General features: G+C 38.5%; 2 protein-coding genes across 6 annotated transcripts in view; both read left to right on the top strand.

The window, feature by feature from the left end:
- The first annotated feature begins 96 nt into the window (after positions 1-96).
- On the top strand, positions 97-9,971 carry plbd1a (phospholipase B domain containing 1a). Of its 4 annotated transcripts, none has more exons than XM_079615998.1 (12): positions 97-279; positions 453-549; positions 1,928-2,150; positions 2,360-2,443; positions 2,522-2,660; positions 3,707-3,847; positions 3,924-4,068; positions 5,757-5,957; positions 6,541-6,681; positions 6,779-6,964; positions 7,942-8,048; positions 8,344-9,846. In XM_079615998.1, exons 2-12 carry the CDS (start codon positions 477-479, stop codon positions 8,518-8,520), a joined length of 1,617 nt encoding a protein of 538 aa, XP_079472124.1. In that variant the 5' UTR covers positions 97-279; positions 453-476; the 3' UTR covers positions 8,521-9,846. The 4 variants fall into 4 exon arrangements, with proteins under 4 accessions (XP_079472124.1, XP_079472123.1, XP_079472125.1 ...); XM_079616000.1 differs by having other exon boundaries at positions 212-279; positions 7,942-8,091; positions 8,224-9,709; XM_079615997.1 differs by having other exon boundaries at positions 197-549; positions 8,344-9,971.
- Positions 9,972-12,284: 2,313 nt separating this feature from the next.
- LOC307001074 (uncharacterized protein) overlaps positions 12,285-17,626 on the top strand; it is a 6,867-nt gene continuing 1,525 nt past the window's right edge. Inside the window, exons 1-2 of one of the 2 annotated variants that reach the window (XM_079617209.1) lie at positions 12,285-12,725; positions 12,807-12,977. In XM_079617209.1, coding sequence (XP_079473335.1) covers positions 12,635-12,725; positions 12,807-12,977 — 262 coding nt within the window. In that variant the 5' untranslated portion in view covers positions 12,285-12,634. The remainder of the gene's footprint in view (positions 12,726-12,806; positions 12,978-17,626) is intronic. The other variant, XM_079617210.1, reaches the window with a different exon arrangement.

Here is a 17,626-nt window from a genome sequence, read left to right on the forward strand (position 1 = left end):
TTTTTTTACACTTGTCTTCACTTTAACATCTCCTTGTTAGTTCATTAACATGTAATTTATTATAGCGATAAATTAAGGCGTCTAAACACCTCATTCAAGCTTTATTAATTCATAACGATTTTACTAGCGACTTCGCTTCCGCATCGACCGTCAGCAGTGGTCCAATTGGACGCGTTATAACGGTCTCCGCCTCCGCGTATGTATCATCCGCCCCAGTGGCCTAATGGATAAGGCACTGGCCTCCTAAGCCAGGGATTGTGGGTTCGAGTCCCATCTGGGGTGAACATTGTTTTTCTTTTTCTCGGCGTTTATTGTGTCGTTCAGTGTGTCTCAGTCGCTTTTAAGTTAAACGTAGTTTTATATGATCTCGTGTGAAGATCGCGTTCAGGTTTATTAATGTTGTTTTGTCACAAGGAAGCTGTTTACTGACGGATTTCCCACTTTATTTTCAGTTTCTGCGCTGCGACTGACTGAACATGGACACAAACATGACAAACAGCATTTGTGTTTTAATTCTCGCTTGTTTTGCAGCAACAGCGAGAAGCGACAGTAAGTAACTCTCGTATTATATAACCTTGGCTTTCATAAAGCTCGTGTGCCACGACAGTGTGTTTTATATGTTTATATGACCATGTGTTTTATATATTTATACGGCCATATGTTCCGTGTAAATCTCTTTAAATCACACGTGCTTTTGTTTCGCTCATAAGAGTTCAAGTCAAGTGTGTTTTAAGTGAGTTAAAGAGGAATTGGCTGAAGCTGCAGGTTTGTCTATTACACTGATCATGCACACACTGGAGAATCACATGATCCTTTAAAACTCAATCTGAAATCTGAGATATGTGTCTCCTGTTACTTTATGGGTACTTAACAAACTGAGTTTGGAAACGTGTCATTGTAGTAAGAAGGTTTGTGTGAAGTATTATTTATTTAAAGTAATATTTTAACCTGGATTTGAGAGAATATGAGAAACAAAAGCTTAACTTAGTGGTTAAGTTTGCAAATGTTTGCTTGTATCAAATTTATCTAAAAATATAAAAAATATATATCTAACAATATAAAATAAAATGTAGTACCTATCTTTGAATGTATAATTTAAAAATGGTTTTCTGTGGAAGAAAGTACAATTTATTAACATTGATACCTACCCATCTATCCACAGGATAAAAATGTTTTAGGCAAATTATCCCTAATTATTGAAATGTATTAATGTCAGACTAAAGCATGTTTGAGTGTTTTATTATTTTATAGTCACTCATTAAATATAGATTTATATTCTTAGGTAATAGGGTGTCTCATCTCATTTTTCATCTCGTATCCTGAAATAAAGTTCCTCTTATGGTTAAAAACGGCATTAAGTATTTTTAAGGAAGTAGCAGACTCCCACATGACTGAGATTAATGAACAGTGTGTGTGTGTGTGTGTGTGTGTGTGTGTGTGTGTGTGTGTGTGTGTGTGTGTGTGTGTGTGTGTGTGTGTGTGTGTGTGTGTGTGTGTGTGTGTGTGTGTGTGTGTGTGTGTGTGTGTGTGTGTGTGTGTGTGTGTGTGTGTGTGTGTGTGTGTGTGTGTGTGTGTGTGTGTGTGTGTGTAGTCACTGTTTGGATTTAAATAGGCAAATGCTTAAGACTCAAATATTGGATCCTTATTGCATTGATTATGTTTCTATCTGTTTGGCAACAACCCTAATCGATGGAGTGTGTAGCTTTTCATTTCTTACACAACCATGTAGGAACACAAATCACGGCCATATTCCGGCATGGCGAAGTCACGATTTATGTTCTGGAGGAGACTTTACACAGTGCTGGACTCTTGCATTGTCAATACAACATCTTGACCAACGTCTTGATGGAAATAAATGTTGTGATGATATTTCGCTCATAATAACGTCATACTGTTGTGTGTGTGTGTGTGTGTGTGTTTGATGCAGAGCTGCTGAAGGCCACGGCGTACTGGGATTCGACCCACAAGGCCGTTGTGCTGAAGCAAGGCGTTCTGGACCCGCAGGGCGACGCTTACGGCTACTATAACGACACGCTGTGGTCGTCGGGATGGGGTGTGCTGGAGATCCGGGCCGGATACGGGCAGACGCCGGAGACCGACACCGTCACCATGTTCACGGCCGGATACCTGGAGGGTTTCCTCACCGCGCCGTACGTGTCTGAAATACTTCAAGCCTTATAATAATAACAATGCATTTTATACAAGGCTTTTTCACAGCATATCAAAGTATTCATTTAAAAAAAAAATTGATGTATGATTTGGGTTGTACGTTTATTTTTAGCTATCATATACTACTTGTAGTTTGATATGAGTAAAAAGGTGAGATGAATGGGAATGACACTGTGTTGATGTGTTTTAGGCAGATTTTGGATCACTACACCAACATGTACCCGCAGCTGATCCAGAATCCCAAAACCCTGGTGGCCGTGAAGCGCTTCATGGCGTGAGTGCCGCTCTCCCCTGTGTGTGTTTGCTCCGTACGGTGTGTGTGTGTGTGTTGACTCTGTCTGTGGTGTTGTAGTAAGCAGGACGAGTGGACTCGCCGTCAGGTGACGCGTAACACCACTGATCCGCTGTGGATTCACACGGGCCTGATTCTGGCGCAGCTGGACGGGCTGCAGGCCGGGGTGAGCGACTGGGCCAAACAACAGGGCAGGAAGGTGAGAGACCAGCTGACCCCCTCATACTGGACTCTGGAGATCAACTGCTTTTACTCTTGTTTTAGTTAAGCTCAATTTCCTGTGTTTTTTCCATCTCTTTAAAAAATACTTAAAAAGCTTAAAATAATTTTTCTACTTTTGTTTTAAGTAAGAGATGGGGGGGGGGGGGGTCTGAACATGGAGCTTTAATAAAACAAAAAGAATAACTTTTTAGATGTTTGTCATTTGAGTTAAAATATTTTTTTAAAATCCTGTATTTTTCACATTTCTCACTTAAATTACAAAAATCTTTTTTTTATTTTTGTGATTTAAGCTCTATTTCCTGTGTTTTTCCTATTTCTTACTTTAGAAAATGACACGCATCTAAAAAGTTTTTAATTGTGTTTTATTAGCTACATTTCCTGTATTTTTCCTATTACTTGAGAAAATGACACAAACATCTCAATTTTTTATTTTTGTGTTTTAAGCTCTCTTTCCTGTGTTTTTCCTATTTCTTACTTTAGAAAATGACACGCACATCTAAAGTTTTTTATTTTTTGTTTTATTACCTTATTTCCTGTATTTGTCTTATTTTTTTACTTTAGAAAATGCCAAACATCTAAAAAGAGTTTTTATTTTAGTTTTATTAAAGCTCTGGTTCCTGTATTTATTTTTTTCTATTACCTACATTAACAAAATTTTAAAGTTTTTAATTTTGTGTTTAAAGCTCTATTTCCTGTATTTTCCCCATTTCTTACTTGCATGACTTAAACATCTAAAAAGGTTTTATTTTTGTGTATTTCCTGTATTTTTGTTATTTCTTTAGAAAATGACACAAACATCTACATTTTTTATGTTTGTGTTTGAAGCTCTATCTCCTGTATTTTTTTCTATTACCTACTTGGAAATGCCAAACATTTAAATTTAAATACAAATAAAACAGATTTATTTAACTGAAGCTTTATCAGTGCTTGTTCTTGTTTCTGCATGGCACGTTTGCATCTGTTGAAGCTGAAGTATGTTTTGCTCGTTCTCAGACGTTTATATGTGTGTGTGTCTCTCTGTAGCCTCTGTCCCAGTTTTCCATTGAGTTCCTGAATGCGGTGGGGGATCTGCTGGATCTGATCCCGGCGCTGGTGCCCGGCGAGACGCCCCTCATGAGTCAGTATAAAGCTCCCCCGATGGGCCACTGCTCAGCGCTCATAAAGGTGACGTCAGTGATGGTCAGGAGGACGTCAGAAGTCAGCTGGGGGGATGTTTTCTCACTCTCGCTGTGTGTTGCAGATGCTGCCCGGGTATGAGAACCTGTTGTTCGCTCACTCCAGCTGGTACACGTACGCCGCCACCATGCGCATCTACAAACACTGGGACTTCAAGCTGAGCGAACCGCACACAGCCACCGGCAAACTGTCCTTCAGCAGCTACCCTGGTATGCACTGGTTCACTTGATCAGCGGTTCACTTGATCAGCGGTTCACTTGATCAGCGGTTCAGTTGATCAGCGGTTCAGTTGATCAGCGGTTCACTTGATCAGCGGTTCAGTTGATCAGCGGTTCAGTTGATCAGCGGTTCAGTTGATCAGCGGTTCAGTTGATCAGCGGTTCACTTGATCAGCGGTTCACTTGATCAGCGGTTCACTTGATCAGCGGTTCACTTGATCAGCGGTTCACTTGATCAGCGGTTCACTTGATCAGCGGTTCACTTGATCAGCGGTTCACCTGATCAGCGGTTCACCTGATCAGCGGTTCAGTTGATCAGCGGTTCAGTTGATCAGGGGTTCACTTGATCAGCGGTTCAGTTGATCAGCGGTTCAGTTGATCAGCGGTTCACTTGATCAGCGGTTCACTTGATCAGCGGTTCAGTTGATCAGCGGTTCAGTTGATCAGCGGTTCACTTGATCAGCGGTTCAGTTGATCAGCGGTTCAGTTGATCAGCGGTTCAGTTGATCAGCGGTTCAGTTGATCAGCGGTTCACTTGATCAGCGGTTCAGTTGATCAGCGGTTCACTTTATCAGGGGTTCACTTGATCAGCGGTTCACTTGATCAGCGGTTCACTTGATCAGCGGTTCAGTTGATCAGCGGTTCACTTGATCAGCGGTTCAGTTGATCAGCGGTTCAGTTGATCAGCGGTTCAGTTGATCAGCGGTTCAGTTGATCAGGGGTTCACTTGATCAGCGGTTCACTTGATCAGCGGTTCACTTGATCAGCGGTTCAGTTGATCAGCGGTTCACTTGATCAGGGGTTCACTTGATCAGCGGTTCACTTGATCAGGGGTTCACTTGATCAGCGGTTCAGTTGATCAGCGGTTCATTTGATCAGCGGTTCACTTGATCAGCGGTTCAGTTGATCAGCGGTTCACTTGATCAGCGGTTCACTTGATCAGCGGTTCACTTGATCAGCGGTTCACTTGATCAGCGGTTCACTTGATCAGCGGTTCACTTGATCAGCGGTTCACTTGATCAGCGGTTCACTTGATCAGCGGTTCACTTGATCAGCGGTTCAGTTGATCAGCGGTTCACTTGATCAGCGGTTCAGTTGATCAGCGGTTCAGTTGATCAGCGGTTCAGTTGATCAGCGGTTCAGTTGATCAGCGGTTCACTTGATCAGCGGTTCACTTGATCAGCGGTTCACTTGATCAGCGGTTCAGTTGATCAGCGGTTCAGTTGATCAGCGGTTCACTTGATCAGCGGTTCACTTGATCAGGGGTTCACTTGATCAGCGGTTCACTTGATCAGCGGTTCACTTGATCAGCGTTTTTTTTTTTTGCACCCTCAGATTCAAGATTTTCAAATAGTTGTATCTCGGCCAAATATTGTCCTATCCTAACAAACCATACATCGATGTAAAGTGTATTTATTCAGCTTTATTCAGCTTTCAGATGACGTATAAATCAAAATAATAAAAAATTTGCCCTTGTGACTGGTTTTTGTGGTTCAGGGTCACAGTTGTTCATTGGTCCATTTGTTGATTAATTAATTGACTGAACAAAAATAAATAATAGTGGGCAATGTATATACTGTCCAGTGTTTTATACTGTCCAGTTTTAATATTAGATGTATTATTTGTAACGTACCATATTTCTACATTAGTAGTGTAAAGTGTGTGGTGTGTGTGTTCAGGGTTCCTGGTGTCTCTGGATGATTTCTATCTGCTGGGCAGCGGTTTGATGATGACCCAGACCACGAATAACGTCTTCAACAGCTCGCTGTACTCCTACATCACCGCCGCCAGCCTGTTCTCCTGGCAGAGGGTTCGACTGGCACACGTGCTGGCGCAGACCGGAGAGCAGTGGGCGCAGACCTTCTCCAGATACAACTCCGGTCAGAAACACAGCATTACACAAATATATATATGTTATACTATATAAAAAATATATACATAATTATTTGATTTCATGTAGTAGTACATAATTTAAGTATAAATATGTAATTATCTAATTTTATTCATATATATTTTTTATTCATATTTATTTATATTTATATTTATATATATTAATATTAAAAGATTATAATGTATAGTTTATAAAAAATAAAATGAATGTAAAAATGTATGCATTTTATTTCAAATTAATTTTGGATTTTATTTATGGAGTAGCAAATAATTTTATATTGAAAAATAAAATGTATAATATTAATATTATAATTGTATGATATACTACTTTATGAAAAATAAAAATGTAAAAAACATTTCTGTTTTATATATTTTAATTTGTTTAAATTAAAATGATTTTCAATATTTGATTATATAGTAGTACATAATTTAAGATTGATATATAGAAAATATATAGATAATAAAATTATATAATATCATTTATGTATAAATAAATGTGAAAAATATTCTGGCCTCGGTTTGCTTTACTGGTGTGATGTGAATCAGCGCTCCAATCCATCTCTCCATCATCAGGCACATATAATAACCAGTACATGGTGGTGGACTCCAGTAAAGTGGTTCTGGGCAGCCGTCTGGATGACGGGGCGCTGACTGTGGTGGAGCAGATCCCGGGACTGGTGGAGTATTCGGACCAGACGCAGACCCTGCGCAGAGGTCAGACTCACACGGGCTTCAGTTTCATTGCTTTTTATTGTAATCCTGATGGTGAAATTAAACATTAAGTGTGTGTGTGTGTGTGTGCGCCCCTCAGGTTACTGGCCGTCCTACAACGTGCCGTTCCACCGCAAGGTGTACGATCTGAGCGGGTACGAGCAGATGTGGAAGCAGTATGGCGAGGACTTTTCCTATGACCTTTGCCCTCGCGCCAAGATCTTCCGCCGCGACCAGTCTTCAGTGAACGACCTGACCACCCTCAAACACATCATGAGATACAACGGTAACCATAGCAACCACCAAACAACCAATCGGTTACACCGCACCGAGTCTGACAGGTGTTGACTTTGAGTCCTGATGATGTCACTTATGGAATAGGACTTAATTAAAAAATATATGTAAAAAAAATATTTTTATTAATATTTTGTATTCGCTGTTTTTTATATTTTTGATTGTAGTTTAGGTTTTTGTAATTTTGTGGTGCTGTCATTTTTATTAATGTTTTAAATTATACTTAGAAATAATAACAAGTTTTTTTTTAATTATTGTTTTAGTTCTTCAAGTTAAACTAAATTAAAATTAGAAATGTTTTAGCTACTAGCTAAAATAAAATAAGTTCCATTTGTTTATATTTTGAATTAGTGTTTTTGGTATTTTCATTGTAGTTTTCATTGTAGTAGCAAGTGTGTGTGTTGTAATTTTTAAAATGTGTATAGAATTTATACATTTTTATTTTAGTTTTAGTTATTTTGCTACGAGTTAACTTAAAAATTGCCTTGCCAACAAGTGAAATACAATGCATTTAAGTTACATATATATATATATATATATATATATATATATATATATATATATTACACATACACGCATTTCATTTTCATTTAACATTTATTGTTAATGTTAATGTTAAACATTTTTTATTTCAAATAGCAAACTTTTTAACGTTTTTGTGTTTGTTTAACGATAATAACCCTGGCCGTATCTACAAAAATCAAAAAGAAATAAGCTAATATGTTTTAATCCTAGTATTTTATTGTTAACAATAATAAAATATAATTGCATATTTCAGTTTGGTTTAAGTTTTGTTAGAAATCCGAAAATATAAATATTTTCATTATTTTTTATTTATCATTTAAATACCACACAGTGAAAGCCATATATTATATTGAGGCACCTGTTTGTATAATGAGCTCAAAGTATACCTGTCAATCACTGTCTCCTCCTGTCAATCACTGTCTGATGATGTGAATGTGTCCTCAGATTATAAGAACGACCCGTACTCGCAGGGCGACCCGTGTAAGTCCATCTGCTGCCGCAACGACCTGCGCGAGCATCAGGCCAGTCCTGGAGGATGTTACGACACCAAGGTCAGCTGACCCACTCCATCAGCCAATCAGATTGAGTTCTCTGGTCAGCTGACCCGCTCTATCAGCCAATCAGCTCATGCGTTCTCTGCTTTTCTGGTCAGCTGACCCACTCTATCAGCCAATCAGATTGAGTTCTCTGGTCAGCTGACCCGCTCTATCAGCCAATCAGATTGAGTTCTCTGGTCAGCTGACCCGCTCTATCAGCCAATCAGATTGAGTTCTCTGGTCAGCTGACCCGCTCTATCAGCCAATCAGATTGAGTTCTCTGCCCCTGACTCTGTTGTCCTCTGGTCAGGTGACGGATCTGCTCATGGCCCGGGGGTTCGTGGCGGAGGCGCTGAACGGTCCCACCACTGAAGGAGGGCTCCCCGTGTTCTCCTGGGACGCGTTCAACAGCACCGCTCACCAGGGGCTTCCTCTCGCATACAACTTCAGCTTCGTCAGCATGCAGCCGCAGCTCTTCCGCCCCTGAGGATCATGGGAGTTCACTGTCGCTAACACCAATCTGTCCAATCAGCTTTTACTCTGAACGCTAAACTCCTCAGCCGTCATTTGACACTCAGTCCAGGACGGTTTACGCCTCTTGATTGATGGATTGAGGAAGATAATCAGATTGATTTATTGCACACTGTGTGTTTATTACTATGGACGCCTTTATCTGCCACATAAGGGGGAAATCATGCTTTGGTAAGACATAGTTATCACAAAAAAGTCAAAATTATGACACAAGTCATATTCAAGAGATGAAAAGTCGACATTATGACATAGTTATCAATATGAGATAAGTCGAAATGACACACTTAGTCGTATTTTTGCGAATCTAAATTATGACATTCTTGATTAGGGCATAAATTGAAATTATGACACTAAATCATATTTATGAGATGAAAATTACAAATGACGAGTGATATTCATGCCATAATGTCGACATTATGACGCATGTCATTTTGACTTTTTCTCATAATGATAACTCATATTTTTGAGATGAAAAATCTAAATTATGACAGTCATGATTAGGGCATAAATTGAAATTATGACACTAAATCATATTTATGACATTAAAAAGTCCTAAATTATGACATATTTATGAGATGGAAAAGTCTAAATTATGGCATAAATTGTCATAATTATGACATGGATTAATGAGCTTTTAAGTCAACAATGACTTAGTATGTCATAATTTTGACTTTTCTTCTCATAAATATGGCGTGTCATAATTTCAACTGTTTATGTCATAATTGATTTACTGAAGCATGATTGTTTTTCCTTTGACTTGTCATAAATGTGACTTAGTATGCCATAAATTTGACTTTATTTGTCAATTTTGACATGTCTGTCATAATTTCGACTAGGCCTATGTCATAATAATGATTGGGCGAAGCATGATTGTTTGTCAGATATGCGTGTTTAAAGCGAGGAAGGTTTGTTTTGAATGGAGTCCTGATGAACAACACGAGCAGGAAAACAAAGTGTGTGTATAAAGTGTGTATTATAAACACTGTGATGTTTCCTCCAGTGCAGATGTTTTCTCTCAGGGAACGCCAGTCTAAGCCTCTGTTAGTATTGCAGTGTTATGATTCCTCATATCTGGATGTGTGTAATCTGATCTGTGCTGTCTGTGATTTTTCTCTGATTCAACCAATGAATGAACACACACCTCATTTCTCCGTGTCGAGTGTTTTTGTTGGATGGGTTTTGATCTGATTCATCAGAGTTTGGCAGATCGTGTCACGAACACATGTACACACAGTGGAGGGAAAGACACATGTGCTGCTTCTAGAGGTTATATTTCTGCTTTATTATTACAGTAATTCTACACATTTCTGACCGTCCATGATGATATTCGAAGGCTGAAGGAAGATATTTCTGGGGGTAATAATGAAGCTGCTCATTTTCCAACATTTTATTTTACAGAAAGTAATACGCAATATATTTGTAAGTTGCGCTATTTTGGTCCAATGAGGGTTTCCAGCAGCACGGGGAAGGAAGCGCGTGTTCTAGTCTCTCCAGCGGTTTAAAGGAATTTTGGTTAAATAAGACACAGGTTCTCATATGCAATTATCTCGTTTTAATCTGACTCCATGAATTAAAAAGGTTTCAATGTGCAATAAGGTTATGTTTACACTTAAATAGTTACAACATGATGTAATGAGAATTTAAACCATTTGTACCCAGTATAAATGTTACCAGAGAGAGAGAGAGAGAGAGAGAGAGAGAGCGCGCGCGAGAGGGAGAGAGACCCTCTCCCCAGCTTGGCATCCAAAGACAAGAGAGCGAAGAACATTTGCCGTCCTGTTTTGTCATCTCTCCCCCGACCATCTGCCTAACACCTAGGTGTGAGATATTCAAACTGACCAATCAGACCATCACAATTTCGCCCATTGTTCCAAAACTCTGGCCTACGGGCTGTGCTGAAAATGTCTTAGTGAAAAGCAAATGTCTTTTTTGCATTGAAATAATCTCGGATTATTTCCAACCTTACATATTAAAATGATTACGTTTCTGTAATTGCAGAAGTTTGAAGACCTGCATGTTTTTCAGGATTCACACTCTTTGTGACCCTTAACTTTAGAGTGTGTGTGTGTGTGTGTGTGTGTGTGTGTGTGTGTGTGTGTGTGTGTGTGTGTGTGTGAGAGAGAGAAATGGCAATTTGTTACTTCAGAACTCGACATGACTAGAACATTTTTTACTTTCATGCTAGAAACTTCCATGACTTTAACGTTTACAATTTTTAAAAATGTTTTTTAAACATTTTGCTTTCCATGACTTATTTTGAGGGTTTTATTAATTTCAGTGATTCTTAAAGATTTTAATTTTGTCGATTCTTCTTCATTTCCTTGCTATTTTTAGAAGATGTTATTTATTTCCAAGACTTTTTAAAGATTGTATTTGCATGCTTTAAAAAAGAAAACATTTAATTTCTTTGATTTGATTTGATTAATTTCCTTGTTTTTTGAAAGATATTAATTTCCTTGATTTTCCGGACCGCTGGATGTATATTATTAGATCAAGTTGATCTGTTGTTGGTGTTTCCTCTTTCTTCGTCTCACTCATCATCATTGATCTCTGCTGTGATGAAGATCATCTGCTCCTGACAGCATCATCACAGGTCAGTAATGACCGAGATGATCATAAACCACATGCGATGATATGAGTTTAGAAGAACAGGCATAAAGATATTTGAGAGGATTCATGTTGTGCTTGAGCAGGTTCAGCTGAAGAACACAAACACCCCAGGAAATGAACATCCGTGTTCATGTGATTGCTTGATCATTTGAGACTGACATGTGACAGATAATTGCAAGTTCGCTGTAATTTCACACTTTTTTAAAAACATTAAAGGAAAATGTGCGCTTTTGAGGTGAGGAAACCGAAAACATAAGTTGGACTTTGACGTGTGTGTGTTTTAAAGGCTGAGCAGTTTTACACACGCGAGGGAACACAATAGAAGATATTTAGAAAAAATACCTCTTTTTACCCTTACAATGAAAGTCAATGGGGTCCAAAGTTGTTACCCCACCATAGATTATGCAGAAGAAAATCATACAGGAAAATTACAAAATTTGAATAGCCTATTTAAGTGAACAATTTCAACTAGACCACACAGTGAACACGCAGAATTTGAATATGTAAAAAGTCTTATGAATGTCATTAGCTATATGAGAGATACAAAATATTACCTCAAGTACATCATTTATAGCAAAGATGCACAAATAATTTACAATCAAAACAGACAGACATTTGTTTGCTAAAGCAACAGATGTAGTTCTTAAGATGAAGATAATTTTGTCTTTTTATGTCATAATTTATCCCAAAAAAATATATATATATATATATATTTTGACTTGTTCAAAATTGACAGTCAAAATGTGAGAAAAAAGTAAAAGTAGACAAATGTCACGTGTGAAATAAAAGGTAAAAAGTTTAGAAAAGTTTAAAATTATGACAAATTTGACAATTTCATCATTGTCATTTTAGGTCACTTGGAGTTGTCATAAGTGCGACTTATTTCATAATTTAAATTTTGTCCATTTTGAATTCCGATCTCATATTTTTACCCTTTTCTCTTAATCTCAACTTTGTATGCGAAATGTTGTCCTTTTTTACTTTTTTATCTCATAATTTTGACTTTTCCGTGTCTCAATTTCGCCCTTTTCTCATAATCTCCACTTTTTATATCATAAGACATTGTCAGTCTCGACTTTTATCTCATATTTTGACTATTTCGTTGTCATTGTATCTCATAATTATGACTTTTTACTCTCCTACAGTAATTCTGAGGCTCCTGCGAATAAAGACACTTGATCTGACGAATCAAATGAAGACATTAAAAAGTGAACACGGAGCCACAGTTTATCTAATATGTTTTGGTTTAGTATGATATGAAGAACTGCAGAGAACAACACGGGGTTAAAAATAAAGTTGGGTTTCCTCTCGTTCCTCTCCATCTCTCTCTTCTGCTGGTCTTTTGGTCTCGAGAGACTCGATCAGTGATTCATTCTCTCCGACGTCTCAAATGAAGAAGTGAAACGCTCTCCTTCACCGTTCATGATCTCTCTGTCGTCCTCAGTTTTACATCAGCAGCGATGGAGGAGAGACCGTGTGCTGCTGGTTCTCGCTGGGACTCTCTGATCCGGCGCTGCTTCTCTCTCGAGTCCCCGGGACTGACGCCGTCAGGTGAGTGAATCTGCTGCTGTAGGCTATACTCTTCTTCTTGGCTGCTCGTGAATGTTGAGGTGTGTGTGTGTGTGTGTGTAGCGGTTCCTCCGCCCGTGTTGAGGACCAGAGGTCCGGCTCAGCATCAGTCCTGGCTCTCCATCAGCCCCGGCGTGTGGATCTGTGTCGGGCTGCTCGCCGCCGGCTCGGTTCTGCTGCTGCTCCTCTGGTTCATCATCTACAAACGTCACGCCAGGACCTCACAGAACACAGGTACTAAAGTCACGCTCACAACAACAACTATAACTGACTTCTGCAGCTGATGAACGATTAAAACACCGACAGTTAATCAGAATCCACCCGACCTCAAAGAGAATAACACCTGAATTGAACTGACTTCAGACACAGTCTTAGATGAAATCCACTGGAGAGAAAATATGACATTAAATCTGTGAAGATCTCAGCAGAGGAGGAATAAATAACTCCACAAACAGCATTACCAGCTTCACTTATTACTAACCAGACTGACTTTATTTCTGTCAGATGTCTACAAAGTTTTATTGAGAATTAACAGAGGTTTAATTCGAATGTGTTTCAAAGTCACCATAACAGTGATCAGTGTTTCCATTAGTTGGGCTCTTAAAGGGATAGTTCACCCAAAAATTAAAATTCAGTCAGTAATTACTCACTCTCATGTTGTTCCAACCATGTAAGTCTTTCGTTCATCTTCGGATCACAAATTAAGATATTTTTGATTAAATCTGAGGCAGTCTCACTCCTCTATAGGCTTTCAGAAGGACCCAAACTCGCCGGCCCAGAATAGTTATTAAAACATCGTTACAATAGTCCAAGTGACTACAGTGGCTCTGCATTAAGTTTATCATGCGACGTCAATACTTTATGTGCGGAAAAACAACAAAAATAACGACTTTATTCCACTAATTTCCTTCTCTCTGGGCCTTGCGCAGCGCGTCTGTGTTGCACGTCACCACGCATCACACACATGACCAGCGTCAGCCAATAGTGAGTCTACATGTATGACATAAAGGCTATTTTTAAAACACCAAAGAGTGCAATATGCTGATAAAATGCTGATAAGAATGTAATGTTGTCTTTTAAAATTACTTTTGGTGAAATAAATTAACTACCGTATTTTCCGGAGTATAAGTCGCCTCAGTCAAAAAATGTGTCATGAAGAGGAAAAAAACATATATAAGTTGCACTGGACTATAAGTCGCATTTATTTAGAAATGTATTTCACAAAATCCAAGACCAAGAACAGACATTTAATCTGGAAAGGTTAGTTAGTTATTCAGCTACACAATAGCACACAGAACAACAGGCTGAATAGGTGTCCGGTATGTTAACGTAACACATTAACAGTTATTCAGCTGCACAATAGCATAAAGAACATATACCTGGGAGTCCAGCAAGTTACCGGTAAGCAAGTTCACCAAGCTCCCGCGATCTCATTCCTCAACACTGAATCCATTGAGTTCTTCCTCTGTGTCGCTTCTGAACAACTCCGCTAACTAGAGCGCCCTCTCCCAGCTGTAGACGGTAATGTTTTCTCTTGTTTCATCTCAGTTAGTATGAATTAATTTTGATATATAAGTCGCACCTGACTTTAAGTCGCAGACCAGCAAAACTATGAAAAAAAGTGTGACTTATTCTCCGGAAAATACGGGTAATAGAAAGTAATATTATAAAACATCCTTTGAATGTATTGGTTTCAAATCTAATAAAATGTATCTACGATTTGAAGAGAAAATTCTGAATTGGCAAAAATTGCTTTTGAATTCAGTCAAATACTTATGACCAACTTTTTCCATTCAACTTCAATATTTATTTTGTTGTTGTTTATGCTTTTCTATTGTTGACCTGAAAGTTTTTTATTATTTTTGTAAAAAAAAATTTACTTTATCGGAATGGTACGAAATATCAGCCTCAAATTTGGAACACAACTTGTTTAGATATGGCATTCATAAAATGGTGTTGTTGCATTTTTCGTAACAATAAATGTAAAATGTATAACTTTTTTCAAGTTCACTTATTAACTTTTTTCACTTCGGCAATAATCTGCGAAGTGTCGTCTTTAATAAAGACACAAAGCTTCAGTCTGTGGTCCAAAGCGTACAAGATTTACGAGTTTAAGTTGTAAATTTTATTTTCAGGTCTGTGCGGAAAAAGTGAATAAATGGGTTATAAATACTGCATAAATATAATTTAGTAGCCTACCATAAAATCCCCTAAAAATACAAAATGATCAAATACAAAACCTTATCAAACTTAAATATAGTATACAGCCTACAATAATTTAATTTAAATAAAAAATTTAAAAACTATCATTGTTTTACCGACATGCAAACAGCAAGTAAAGTCATCTTCATTTATATAGCGCTTTTAACAATGTAGATTGTTTCAAAGCGGCTTTACAGTGACAAACGGATAATTTAAGGTAACAGAGATTGTTTTGGCTTTATAGCGGTTCTCGAATAAAGATATTTTCCAGCTAAAGTTAGTTTTGATTGATTCACTTCCGTCGCAACGATCATTAGTTATAAAATTAGAGGCCGCTAAGACCATAGATACATAATAAAGGCTTGATGTCTCGTCCGCGCTGCTGGCCAATGGAGGTCGACGTCCGCACCTGGCGGCCATCTTGCCACAGTCAGCTCGCTCACTCGTAACATTGTGTTTTAATGGTGCATGTACTTTGTAAATAACCGTAACTTGCTCAATTTTCTACCGATTTTCAAACGGGTTGGTTTGTTATAAACGTCAGAGATGTAGTTATGACACTGCGTACTTATGAATAATTATAATATTATATATTTCAACACGTTCAAGCATCCAGAATTATAGCCACGTTAATAACGTTTGTAAGAAACCAAACCGTTTGTAAATCCGTCAAGATTTCAGCGAGATAAGAGCATTTGTGTTCGTACAGATCCCTCGCCTTACATCAGGAACCACAGAGCCCGCCAGAAAGCTTGCCTGTGACAAGATGGCCGCCGGGTGATGACGTTAGAGACTCCGCCGTAAGACATCTAGCCTTTATTATGTATATCTATGGCTAAGACTACATCGTTCTCTCTACACGGACTTTAAACGCGAACCTGTGAGAAACACTGATGGCGCTCACGTGTGCATCAATGATTAATTCTATAGTTATACGCATTTGAATATATGTGCGCAGGTTTGTAATTCCCTACAAACCAAGCCTTAACAAACTACTTGTTCTAGCCTTAAAATTTTGATACAGAATTACGCTTTATCTGTAGAGTGGTAAAGGGAGTTAAAAGAGTTTCAAATAAAAAAAGATGTATAAAAGCAATGGAAAATCAGCACGATGGAATGCAAAAGCGTGTTCTGTGTGAACGGCCCAAGAGGTTCAATAAAGGAGTTTCTACCCAACGAAACCTCACGCACACACTTCAGTGAGTTTCTGTTCCTCTCGTGGGGTCAGGAGGGTGAGGAGGGGTCTTCAGGGACTGTCCCGTGTCTCACGCCTTCATCACACACACACACACACACACACACGCACACACACACACACACACACACGCATCCGTTACCTCAGGACGCAGCTCTTAAACCAGCGGAAGAACCCAACGACTCTCGTGAGCTAAATTTAAGCCCAGCGTTTTCAGACTCGAGCGAGAGGTCAGAGAGTTCAGTGTTTATGATTATGATGATTCAGTGCTGAGGGCGAATCTTAGTGACTGACTCGCAACTGTTGACTTTCGACTTAGTCTCGACCTCTCATCTGATGCAGTTCCTGTCAGATCACTTATATTCTCTGTTATGTGTCGCTACATCATGTCAAGGTCAACCTTGCGTTCACTCGAAACACGTTTTTAACGCTCGTCTTGCATTTTTAAAACGTTCACACAACAGGATTGTGCATTGCATTTTTAAACACAAAAATGTGTTTTGTGTGATCTCAGAGCACACCGTCATCAGTGAGATCAGGTGTGAAATCTGTTGTGTTCTCTGAATCATAATGGCCCCATGATTCATAAGAACACAACAGTTTAACCCTCCCCGAGAGACAGAACCTGTCTGAGTGTTATGCAAACCTTTATCCCTCTGAGAAATAACACTGAATAAACACTAAAAGTGGATATTTGTCATCTTTCAGTCACAACACTATTACTACTGCGGATAGTGAGGAAACCTGTAACACTAGAACACCTTAACAACTGCATAGCAACACACCAAAAAAACCTTGAAACCCTTTAGAACTGCATAGCAACACACCAAAAAAAACACTCAGAACACTTTAGAACTGAATGGCAACGCGCAAAAAATATTCGGGAACACTTTAGAACTGCATGACAACACATTAAAAAACACTCTGAACACTTTAGAACTGCATGACAACACATTAAAAAACACTCAGAACACTTTAGAACTGCATAGCAACACACTAAAAAACACTCAGAACACTTTAGAACTGCATGACAACACATTAAAAAACACTCTGAACACTTTAGAACTGCATGACAACACATTAAAAACACTCAGAACACTTTAGAACTGCATAGCAACACACTAAAAAACACTCAGAACACTTTCGAACTGCATGACAACACATTAAAAAAACATTCTGAACACTCAATAACTGCATAGCAACACACAAAACCCCCCACTCTGAACACTTTAGAACTGCATGACAACACAATAAAAAGCACTCTGAACACTTTAGAACTGCTTGGCAACACACCAAAAAACACTTGTAACCCTTTAGAACTGCATAGCAACACACCAAAAAACACTTGTAACCCTTTAGAACTGCATGACGACACATTAAAAAACACCCGGAACACTTTAGAACTGCATAGCAACAAACCAAAAACACTTGTAACCCTTTAGAACTGCATAGCAACACACCAAAAAAAAAAACACTCAGAACACTT

The sequence above is a fragment of the Phoxinus phoxinus genome (genome assembly GCF_949152265.1).
Source record: "Phoxinus phoxinus genome assembly, chromosome: 1".
Lineage (NCBI taxonomy): Eukaryota > Metazoa > Chordata > Actinopteri > Cypriniformes > Leuciscidae > Phoxinus > Phoxinus phoxinus.